This window comes from Pectinophora gossypiella, chromosome 17 (genome assembly GCF_024362695.1).
Source record: "Pectinophora gossypiella chromosome 17, ilPecGoss1.1, whole genome shotgun sequence".
Taxonomy (NCBI): Eukaryota; Metazoa; Arthropoda; class Insecta; order Lepidoptera; family Gelechiidae; genus Pectinophora; species Pectinophora gossypiella.
In genome coordinates this window covers 10,502,814-10,515,014 of record NC_065420.1, presented here as the reverse complement: position 1 = coordinate 10,515,014, position 12,201 = coordinate 10,502,814, and the positions used below count along the sequence as shown (strand labels likewise).

General features: G+C 40.7%; 1 protein-coding gene across 1 annotated transcript in view; it reads right to left on the bottom strand.

Moving 5' to 3' along the window:
- The window catches only part of LOC126374632 (dynein axonemal heavy chain 10), a 60,306-nt gene that overhangs the window by 6,700 nt on the left and 41,405 nt on the right, over nt 1-12,201 (bottom strand). The window contains exons 65-83 of the mRNA XM_050021322.1: nt 11,734-11,836; nt 10,715-10,912; nt 10,232-10,376; nt 9,429-9,646; nt 8,813-9,018; nt 8,208-8,726; nt 7,718-7,865; nt 7,149-7,284; nt 6,379-6,533; nt 5,759-5,977; nt 5,194-5,358; nt 4,649-4,757; nt 3,809-3,972; nt 3,300-3,395; nt 2,638-2,816; nt 2,021-2,180; nt 1,496-1,697; nt 879-1,021; nt 246-404 (exon numbers count right to left, since the gene is read on the bottom strand). Of these exons, the coding sequence (XP_049877279.1) occupies nt 246-404; nt 879-1,021; nt 1,496-1,697; nt 2,021-2,180; nt 2,638-2,816; nt 3,300-3,395; nt 3,809-3,972; nt 4,649-4,757; nt 5,194-5,358; nt 5,759-5,977; nt 6,379-6,533; nt 7,149-7,284; nt 7,718-7,865; nt 8,208-8,726; nt 8,813-9,018; nt 9,429-9,646; nt 10,232-10,376; nt 10,715-10,912; nt 11,734-11,836 (3,424 nt within the window). The remainder of the gene's footprint in view (nt 1-245; nt 405-878; nt 1,022-1,495; nt 1,698-2,020; nt 2,181-2,637; nt 2,817-3,299; nt 3,396-3,808; nt 3,973-4,648; nt 4,758-5,193; nt 5,359-5,758; nt 5,978-6,378; nt 6,534-7,148; nt 7,285-7,717; nt 7,866-8,207; nt 8,727-8,812; nt 9,019-9,428; nt 9,647-10,231; nt 10,377-10,714; nt 10,913-11,733; nt 11,837-12,201) is intronic.

The following is a 12,201-nucleotide window of genomic DNA, read 5'->3' as shown; positions in this document are numbered from 1 at the left end:
TCAGGTGTTTAGCCTGTAATGTCCTAACCAAACTATGGATCACAAAAAGAAAATGTTTTTGTGATATGTCCCTAGCAAGATTCGAACCCGGTACCTCCGGATCGTGAGCCTAACGGTCAATCACTGGACCAAGGAAGTCGTTGACACCAAATAGTACATGTTAATACAACTGGGAGAAAGTCTTCCATACTTTTATTTCTAATCCCGTAAAAATCTTCAAGTAAGTAGATATACGCGCTAATTACCTCTCCGAAGAGATATTTCAGTGTGGCCCAAGGCACAGGGCCCTTAGCAATCAAACAGCGGTCCAGGTACGTGTTCAAGATTTGCATGCATACAGTGAAGTCTGACTCACTGAAGTCGTATGATATATTCCACCCAATTTTGTCATACTTTCTCCTCTCCTGTCATAAACATACAAACAATTCATATAAAAAGAGTTTTTACCGAGAGAAGTTGTTTTAAAATAATAATTATGATAAACTTTATTACACGCAATAAAAAGAAATACAAAAATGTTCACTAACAACTAAAAATGTGCTTATATTCTAGGATAGTGGGAGTTGCACAGGGATTCCCAAACTAGGCAAAGCTGGTGAATCTCCAGTTTTAAACTGGTGAGTCTCCAAAAGCACGTACAGAAATGGAAACACACCCCTTCCGCAGAATCGGAACAATAAGCCGAACACATAGCAATATCTGGAGCGGTTTGTTGATCTAGTAAATGTAGTCCTATAGGAATCTACAAAGAAACTCCGTATCAATTATGGTCACGTAGACGTGCAGCTTAAAAATATCGGGATAACCAAACTGTGGGTTTATTAAACTGTGATCAAAGTAGGTTTCAGAATGACAATGTTATTAATGTTGATAATAACCTGAACAACAGCATGGAAGAATGCAAGCACGTAGACCAGCTTGCGGAACGAGGGATGGATACACTCCTCCAGGGCGTGCGGCCGCATCTTGAAGTATGTATTGCGCAGGTTCAACTTCAGACCGTTTGGAGGCTCTGTTACCACTGTACAAGGAAGAAGAAGGTCATATCTGATCTCAAGCATAACAGTGATCGTACCTGGAAGTCCTAATTTCACTGCTACCCACTGTCTTAGACACAGGGGATAGAAAGAAGGGATATATGCCCTCAGCAATAAATTACACGAGTCCGTATGTCCAAGCGGCCGCACTCAGACATTTCTGACTGAACCGCTTCATCGATTTACCCGCCGTTCGTTGCGTAGTAACAAAAACGGTAGTTGTGGGTGCACGATACCAAACAAGCAATGAAAAACGTGGAAAGTTATGATACGATTGTTGTCTCACCGGCTATGGTTCCGCGGCATATCTCGTGGTCTTAGAGAAATAGGAGACTCCTGAAAAATACTACATACTTAGGTATTACGAGGAAGATCCAGCTGCCGCCAGACCTTCGCTATTTTACTGCAAAGTGCCCAATGCAATCAGCAATTCAGCACCTATGAAGTTTGAGGCTTACCTTTCAGCGAACGTTGTAGGATACCAATAGGGAAGGTGGGCGTGGGATCGGTGGTGAGCCACAGCCGGTACTCGGGGTTGGGTTTGGTCATCATCTCCAGCTGCTTCTCTAGCTCGCGCAGGAATGAAACCAACAGGTGGCAGTTCTGCAGGATCAACCACTGCCCGTGCGATATCGCGCCTTCCAGGAGTGTCAAGGCAGCCTGAGATATGCAAATAAAAATGACGACATAATCAAGTCGTACTTTAAGTTTTTTGACTTAGAAGTTTGATATTTTCACAGCTTTACAGGACCGGAGACGTAGGTAAGTATTAGGTATTAAATTTAGATACATCCACGCATTCCTGAGAAAAAGTTTTGCTTGACATCTGTCAACAAAGTGATCCTATAAGGATTCCGTTTCTCCTTTTAAGGTTCGGAACCCTAAAAGAGCAGTTATACGATTTGAGCAGTTATAGTAGAAATCTCTCCTGAAAATGGTACATGTGATGATGTTATGTATATTGCATGTTGTACGAAACTTGCCTTTTCCTGCCCTTGTCCAAGCGACAGGTACTTAAACTTGCCGCCGCCGAAGCCGCAGCGATCTGCCAACTTCATCAGATCAGCTGTGGGATCCGAACCCGGACTCAAGATGAACACCACCGGAGTGAACGGAGTCGTTTGCTCGAATATCATATCAAGACTGGAAAAAAGTAAGGTATTTTAAGATTTTAACTCCAACCTTCCTTACCAACCTATCTCAAGGTCTTCCTCAAACTCAGCTCAAAATCAGTAAACTTAGACGGTGCCTCAACCTTAACTCAAGTTTACTCCAGTAAGATATCATGTTATTACCTAATTATTTTCGTTGGCAGTATGATATGCTCGACTCCAGTGAGTAAAGTCTCCAAGTCGAGGCCGTAAATGTCAACTGACCAAAATGCACAGCTGAGACCAAAGGCCGAGTCAAGTGGAGGAAGAGTCGAGTGAATATCTTAGAATAAGGATGTTAGTTGTGATCAAATTGTGATCGCAAACCAAATTTGAATTCTTCTTCTATCGTGGGGGCTCACCTCGCCAACCCTGTGTCAGTCAGGGTTATTATTGATACTTATTTTGGCATTTTATTCAAAAAAATGTAGGCATAATAAGGATACTACCTAATGACCGGCGGCGTAATATACTCCTCGCCCATGGTAACAGTGATGTAGTCGGTGAGAGCGCGGTAAATACGGTCCACGCGGAAGCAGCGTATCAACATCAGCAACTCGAAGGGCTTCATATTGTCGCGGTACCCATCAGGGATATCGCTCGCCTCAGGAGTATCGCTGTCGAACCACTGCAACATGACAAATATAGAAGGGATTCAATAGCAATAACAAATTGCAAACATATCGCGCGCGACAGGATAAATGAGCCAATAGAATAAGTTTATTTATCGCGTAGCCAATAGCGTCAGTTCATTAGCCGCGTCGTGTGCGATATTATGCAGGCGACTTGCTACAGGGACAGGAAAGTTTGAATATGTACCTAGTCGATACATGAGCCAAGTCAGGAGCCTTTCGCGGCTCCATAGTAACCCTAACGCTAGAGTTCATGAGGTCGGTTATTAAACTCAGAACCAAAAAGAAGAAGTCGTAGTTTTTCCATCTGTTTTCCATCTATACGTATATTAGGGTTAGCACGTGAGTGCTATGGAAACAAAGTCCTCTATTGAGATTAATTTCCAACTTATTGAAGTATCGGCTGATGCATTACGAAAACCCACTTTTCCAACATGACAACTATAGACGATATGACTTAAAAAGTATTTAAAACTCACGATCTGCCAGTTGTCACCGTTTCTGGCGATGTGGTCAGGCAGTGCGATGAACGGATCCGGAAAGTCGATGCTCAGCTTTATTATATCTTGCCAACCCTGTAATAGGTACATGATTCATATAAAACCATCACTTGCCCAAGTTAGATAAAATAATAATACTAAATACCTAACATATGCTAACAATCGTCATAACGTTACCCCGATATTTACAGTGTCGCTTGCCTGCCTTGCAGATATATGACAGGTCCGGTTTTTTACGGACCAATCTGACCTCCAAAAGCACATTTCTTGGGTAAGCCCGTTTCCTCACGATGTTTTTGTTCACCGTTCATAACATCATATCAACTATTTTCGTTTGGATAAACATTAGAATTCCAAAATACAAAACGTAAGTATTTAGTGGTTTAGATAAAACTCGACCAGAGATTCAATGCTATGATCTTACGGTTTAAGTCTCGGGTTCGTGTACACATTGTAGTAAATAGATCAAAAACTAAAGCCATAAGTACCTGCGCAGGTAACCAAGAGACGGGATTGGCTCGGGCCACCTTTTCGAGAGCGACGTTACCCTTGATGAAGAAGTCCAATTGCGCCTGCGACACATTGTCCTCACTCTGCTCCAACTTGATGTCCATTTGGAATGAGAACAGCAGCTTGTGACGCTCGAATATACCTATGCATATCATCACCTTTTTACGCAATACGAAACAATTACTTAGGTCCTACGTTATAAATTTATAGTTGGCACATCCAAAAAGAGCTCAAGGTCACTCAAAGAGCGATGGAAAGGGCTATGATCGGAGTTTCTCTGCGTGAACGAATCAAGAACGTCACCGACATGGCCCAAACGATTGCTAAACTGAAGTGGTAGTGAGCGGGGCACATCGCTCGTACTTAGAACGGGCGACAAAGGATCGGCCGTTGTGGCGAGCCTTGGGGAGACTTATGTCCAACAGTGTACTATTTCCCGTTGATAATGATGATGAGTTGGCACATCCGAAAGAACCTCAGGACAGAAAAATATATGTGGGAAGAACAGACTCGTGAGACTTCAAAAACTGAAGTATGCCTGAAATGTTTCCGAATAATTTTGTATATAGAAATAATGTAAACATTACGCTTCGTTTGATAATACTAAGTCACTAGACACTTAAAAAGTACATTCTGACTTTGTTCTTCCGGATGTAGCGATTTGTGAATGACGTTAGCGTAGGACCAAAAATAATGATGCAAGATGGAGGAGAACTTTAACCAAGAAGTTGAGATGATGCAGTGGTGATGTAAATAATATAAATGTAATCTCACTAACATAATTATTTTAAGTATAATACCCAAATCATTTTACTAACCTGTGCATCCATAATCATAGACATTTTTAGTGAGCATGTCAATGATGTTGCGCAGACGCTTCGCCAGAATCACATTCGGCATTGCTTTGCGTAGTGAGAATGAGAATACCTGAAAACGGTAACTAATGTGATTTAATCGTATTTTCCGTAAGTACCCACGCATCGTGTACAGTTGGAATATTCAACCCCAGTGACCCAAATAGAAAGAAAGTTGGTCCCCAGTTTAACACACGAGTAAATATTCAATTGGAGTCTCTTACGGTTGTTTGTCGGGTTTTTTTACCCAAGCACCGTGTTCGTTCAAATCCCAATGTATTGCACTTGCACATCGATTGTTAAAGAACTTAATTAACTTGATGACTACAAATCTGAATCAAATCTCACATTATTACCCAAAGATATGTTACTGTACTGCTAAATTGCTAATGCTCTATTCATCATAAGCGAAAATCCTAAAAACATCTCTTCAGGTAACCTATTGCAACAACAACCATCTATAAAAACTATAGCAGTAGCCAATGAGGAACCATTGAACTGGTACTCACGTCAAGGTAAGAAGACAAAGAGTACTGATACATGGAATTGACTCCGGCCATGTCCGACAGCACGAAGAAGAGGATGGACCCACGCTTGGCCACAGGTCGGTATCCATCGCGAAGCTTCTCTATGTCTGCAGTCGTCCGCTCTGCTAGTTCCAGTTTCTCCATAACCTAAAGTGACGCGAATGATGCAATGTTGGTCACAAAAGTATAGCGTTATTCAGATAAGGTTGATTGTGTACAAAGAATCAGAGCCAAAGGGTACTTCAATAAAACTCAAGATTTTACGGATTAAATATTGAGCTCAGCGATTATTCCCAGTTGATTTTGGACTGTGATGCTTTAGCTTGTGAAAGATCACGATGTAAGTCGTGCTGTGCGGCCACCTAATGGCCTTGATACATAATGTATTTTTATTACCTAGTGAGATACAGTGTTCCAATAAATATACAATTTCTGAAATTCTTCTTCTTCCACTTCTCTGTTAAACATAACATGACACCTGTGTCCCTGAAAGCAGAGGTGCATAGTACTTCTCTTTTACTACGAAATTAAATGCAAAAGTACCCACCTCAGCAGCTTTAGACTTGGTATTCTCAAGCGTGTTAACGAGCTCCACATTGTCCAACATGTTTCCAGTAGACGTGGCCAACTCTCGGAGCAATGAGTCCTCAAGTCCTTGCAGCAGACTCTTGTTGGCACTGGTCTCCATAATAAGGAACTCTCGTTGTTCTTCCAAGTCCGCGCGCTCTGCACGGACCACTACGCTGAGCAGCTGATCTTCTAAACCCTAGAAATCGTAAGGAAGAAATCGTACAATATATAATTAGTAAGAGAAACTAAATGTCTACCAATTCTAAAATAAACTAGTTAATAAACTGCCTGATATCTTTCGGATAAGTGTCTGATAACAGTACTACTATCTGGCAGAAAAGTTCTAGACTAGACTGTTAAGACACTTATTTATCAACACGTGTTGAAATAGACTCTTTCCATACTACTAATAAGAATAAATTTTATGAAAATTATTAACATTGGGTTGGGTATCATACATACACTTAAGTTGTTTTACGCTTCAAAAAAGTCATATTATTTTTCCTATAAAAATGATTTTTCAGCTCTCCCTTAATGAGGATTTATCCTTTAAACCCTTTCGCATTTCCACCATCGATATAAGTGACACACACATACCTGCACGGTAACAGTATAGTTGATAACGACTGCCTTAGCATAAGCCGCAGGGTTGAACTGCGGGTTAGCAAGCTTGGTGGTAAGATACATGCGGAAATTGGGATCGTAATCCACTTCAGAACTGCCTAGCATCACAAACGAACGCCCGCTTTCAGCTGTAAGGTAAAAAATACTTAGAAACCTTAAAAAACACAATTCAATGGATGGTTGTCAACAGCAATAGATGACATAATTATTTTATCAGTCATGTCCACTCTAGTCCACTGCAGTACTGAATCTGATTGTTAGTTCAACTGGTCGGCATTCAGTCAATGTCTTTTTCCAAATAAAATCATACCTACCTATACTTCTATTACTTACCTATCTATTTACATCAACCCTTGTGTATTTAGCATGACGCTGAATGACAGCTGTCAAAATAAGCTTTTTGTTACCTACGTCTCTTTCACTACGGCTTTAGTATATTTGTCCTGAGTCCACAAAAGATAAAAAGTCTCATTGAAGCCATTCATTTTAAAAAACAATATTGCTATTTAACTTTAATTCTCATTACGCACTTACTATTATACGCGCAAATGATAAGGTTTTGATTTTTTTAGACTCAATGTGGTCTTGTCAGACCCCCCAATGTGATGCTGTCTGCAACTTTTTTTACACTTATTCTAGATTTGCCACAAATGGCATTACTTGGCCGGACAAATGGCCAAGAGCGCTAAGGGCTCTCACTCGGTACAAAATTTAATCATGATGCAACGCAATGAGTAACATACTTTTGATGTTCTTCTCGAGCACGTTATCGACTACAGGATCGATGTATTCGTTGACGTCTTGGAAAAGCACGGGCATCCCATACTTGATGGCCATCTCCAACTGTCGCAGGAATTGTGCGTCGTTGAATGATAACACCTGTGGCGGGGAAACAAATATCTTATCATCATCACTGTGGCTACATACCCTCTTTGGTTGAGGGGAGGCATGTGATCAGCAGGACATATATAGGCGAGAGAAGCATCTACCAATTGGACCTTTCAATTCGAAGGGAAAATCAGCTGAATTACAGGTTAGGTCATAATGACCTAAAATGTAAAAATGGCATGTTGACCAAGCCCAAACCGCTGGATCTAAAAGGTAAAAAAAAATTGCATAATAGTCTTTTATAAAATAGCAAATGAGCGCTAAAAGCTAGCATATTTTAAAATACGCTTTTAGTACTTATGGGTTACTTATACAAATAACAAAATCCAAAAACTAATTCCAGAACTAAAACTTGTAATCTACTTCTATCAACGATTCACCGCCTATTAAGTAAATAATTACTTTGCTAATACTTATCAGTTACCTTGAGGTTATTCTTAGCTTCTTTCTTCTTGATCCAGTTGAGAGCTTGCGTCTGAGGGTCGATACACAGAGGGAATCGAGAAGCGCGGATAGTGAGGATACCGTTTTGTACCGACAATTCATCTGGTGGCAACCCTTGAGAATTCCACCTGGTAAACGATTATTGTGGTTGATTTATTTTTAGGTTCATCAGTATCGTGCACGAAACTCATCATCATCTCCCTAGCATTATTCCGTTTTTCACAGGGTCCGCTTACCTATCCTGAAGATTTGACAGGTCCGGTTTGTAACAGAAGCGACGGCCTGTCTGACCTTCCAACCAGCGAAGGGAAAACCAACCGAATACAGGTTAGGTCACATACTTCCGAAAATGCATACGAATCGTGTACGAAACTGATATTATCAAATGGCCGACTTCGATCAAACATAGTATAAAGTTACTACGAAGTTTTATTACGATTGTATTTGTAAACAACACTCTGGAAACTTACCCGCTGACTTCAACCTCATTGGTCAAATTCTTTTCAATAGTAAACGGCGTCGTCAACGGAATCCCTCTTTCCAATATATCACCCATCCAATCTTCGTAAATCATAGTCTGCCGGAAGGAAAATGAGAATGGGCCGGAGTAACTGAGGAATGACCCTGACAGAAGACAGTTGCCGATCAATCGTGATTGCTCAGCATACAACGCTGCAAGATCATTGGTCCATCGCATCTGCTCACTCGCTAACCCGGACATGAGCTTGTCAGCAGCAATCAAACGTCGCATCATCAAGTCCGTTTCTTCCTGCAACTCCTGCCTTCTCAACATGGCTGTATCATACTTCGCATTGAGCTTTTCCAAAGTTTTTTGTATGCGAGCGAGCTCACGATTCAGAGACTCCAAGTAGTTGATTGCCTCTGTAAACTCTTTCTCAAGTGCCTCCACCTTTTCCTTTTTAGGCTTCACTTCCCTATACACGGCGCAGTACGCCAGCACGGCTTGAACAAATTTCAGTAAACCGTATCTGGGAAATAAGAAATTTGACTTAGCTGCTGCTATTGGTGTAGAATATCATCATCCAAAACATAATTCAAGTAAGTAAATGCTTACCCAGCTTTACTGATAGTCTGCATAGCCTCAAGTTTCTTGCTTTTCTTCATGTGTGCCTTGACAGCTTTGACTTGTGTCCAGGTAATAAGATCGCAGTTCATTTCCTGCAAGTTTTTCAGGAAATTTGGATCTGCCATCATGCCTTTGGCACCTTTCCAGCTGACATCCTTGATACCACGGATGATCACCACACATTCACATACCACCTGCAGTCAGAACACTAAGCTGTGAATATTTGATAAATTAAGTTACTTGTATAATTTTGAGTCTACTCAACTCTCTTACTGTATATATTTCAACGGGCTTAGCACCGTAAGTGCGCGACTCTTTCTCGCCGCGACATACGTCACCCGTCACTCTCTCGCAGTACTATACAGAGAGAGACAGATGATCTATGTCGCGGCGAGAAAGAGTCGCGTGCTTACGGTGCTAGGCCCGCTAGAGTAAAACAATTGACTTACAATTATTATATCTACTTACTTATAAGATATATTTCATTATATACGGGTACACACAGGTTTATTATATATTTTTTTTCATGACATTGGATTATACATAATTATAGTAGGAACACTTACTAATCTTCTTCAATTTGCTGGTAGCAACGATAACTAACCTGTACGGCTTCTGGAGGCGTGGCAAAAGACCGGATCTCAGTGATGTCGTTCTTCTCCAAGTCGGCGAGGGCGAGTCTCGCAGCCTCGAGCGCGGGCATCGCCGCTTGCAGCACCTCTTCAGCTTCTGCCTTCTCTACTTCAATGACTGCCTTCTTCTCCGTAATCTCCACCTGCTTTACTTCTGCCACTTCTTGCTTCTTAGTGGCCGTGTCGGTGGCTGGATAGTATAACAAAAAAGGGACATTTAATGAGCATCTTTAATGTTGAGTAGGTTATAAAAATTGTACCATAGAAATTATGTATCACCTACTTTCAAAAATCCACCCATTCAACGCACTTGCATTCTACAGTATTATCGTTAACGTTAATGGAAAGCACCTTCTAACTAAAGTGATTTTTATTAACAATCTTTTTAATAATTTTTAAAATACTTAAATAAATTGTCTGTGTGTCATTTAACTTTTTTATGAGCATCGCCTGAAACAAAAATCTACTGTCTAAGGTACACAGCGTGACCTCCTAAACCCCATATTTGCCACCACACATGCTGGAAGAGGTCTCTGTTAGAGATAAGCCCACCTTTTGTTTTATGATTTCATTGTTCAATTTTTCTTTGTTATGTGTGAGAAAATTTAAATCAAAAAAAATCTGACACGGACGGGAATTGAACCTGCAGCTCTTATCCCTCCTCCTGTCCATGCGAAATTCTTTCGATCTATGCATCGTCATTAAGCCGACGCCGGCGCCAAACTAAAATTGTTTATATTTCTTATTTATTTGAATAAGGACTTTAGCCACCCACCTTTAGAGATCTCTTTGAGTAACTGCTCGCACTCTTTGGTTTGCTCAGCAACGATCACCTTCTGTATAGCCAGCTTCTCATTCAACTCTTCCAATTGCACGTTGGCTTCCTCGATCTTCGCCAAGCCGCCTTTCAAACGCTCACACTACAACATACATTGGTATTGAGCTTTATTTAAAATCTTAAGCTTTCTTTTCATACGGTAACTATTTGCGCTACACGTGATGCTTCACATATTCAGCAATATTGCGAATTAATGAAATTTATCTAAAAATAATATAGGACAAAAACTGTGCCTACTCGAAGCCAGGTCAAGTCGCTCAGCCGTGATAAATTACAGTCAACATAAGCTATTTGATCCTTCTAGCATTGTAATAATAAAGTTAACACGTTCATTGACACAACTTGTAGACGAGGCCTAATCAGAAATGTCATAGACCTGTGAGCCCTGAAAGTGTTAAAAATACTACGCTACTTTTGTACCTGGGCAACAATAAAAGCATCCTTCTCGTTTAGAAGAGAGATGTAGTTGGTGAGGAAGTCCATGTAGTGCTTGGGCGTCACGTAGTTGTTTCTGCGCAAGCGCAACAGGAACTCGTGCGAGTACCGCGCGACTGACATGTGCACGTGGACCACATGCTCCACTATGATTGGCCGGAACTCATCAGGGATTTTATCCACCTGTATTTTTATAGGGTTTTTGATTTCTAACATAACTTTGTTTTCGTACGAATTCAACCTTCGACTTGGTCGTCGTGAACCAGTGCTGTTCGTAGTGCACGAGTCGAATTCGACGACGAGGATTGTAAAGACTTTAAGACTAGATTGATAATTGGATTCATTCGATTATTAGACATTTTTTTCACTTAACTCGACCATTAAAGACGGCGATACGGCTACCTATCACGTTGGTCTAACAGAAAGCTCGCTAAAGTGTGAGTACTTAGTTGGATCGATGGATGTACCTCTGACTACCCCATACGGTTCCAACCGTCTGATATCTGATGTATGATCTGAAATCAACCAAGATCAACCGTATGATCTGAACCGTTTGATATATATATATCATACGGTCGGTTCGGTTGGATCTATAGATCCATTGTCAGGATAGCTACAAAAATCATACAAACCTATCTATCTAAGACTTTTTGTCATCACCGAAATGTTTATGAATCTTTGCCAAACAATAAGAATAAAATAAATTTATTGCCAGTGAAATTTTTTTTCGTATTTGAAGTATACCTTACATATTCTTAAACGCTACCACACCTCGGACACTTCATACTAACAACCTCGTTTTACACAGACACTACACATTGACATTATCGGACACGCGCATCTGTGTTTGTGACGTCTGACACCATACAATTCAAGTCTAAACTATCTTCGAGGGGGGGTGAGGTAAACTTAGCTCAGACGCTGGTGGGGAGCGGAGAGTTGCCGTTCTATATTCCTTATTCTATGACGCTACTATGTAAGTATGTAAATCAAAATTTTTTTACGTCAGCGAGAAACACGTTGGCGACGGCAAGCAGGGCCTGCTTCGGCCACGGGAACTGCCAGTCGATGGTCGTGTTGTTCACAAGGCCCGGGAAACTTCGGCATCTATACACAAACAATCGCAATAACCATATAATTACTGAACGTCTACATATATGATTGTACTAAAATAAAAACGATGGGAGTTGTTTTTCTTGTCGGAAATGTTTAATTAATATTTCTAGTTTTTGCTGCGCCGCAATGTAAATCGAAGAACGCGAATAGTAGCGACGTAATTTTGAGTAGTTCCCATTTGTTCTATAGAACTGTCGTCACTAGAACACAATTGATAATTTTTTTTCTTATTCTTTTCCATAGAACTACATACAAGCGTCTCCATCGTGTCTTCATCTCCATTCACTCAAAATTTTCCAAATGGTTATATGTACAATAGGTAGTAATATGTAAATCATTTCAAGTGACTAGTTGAT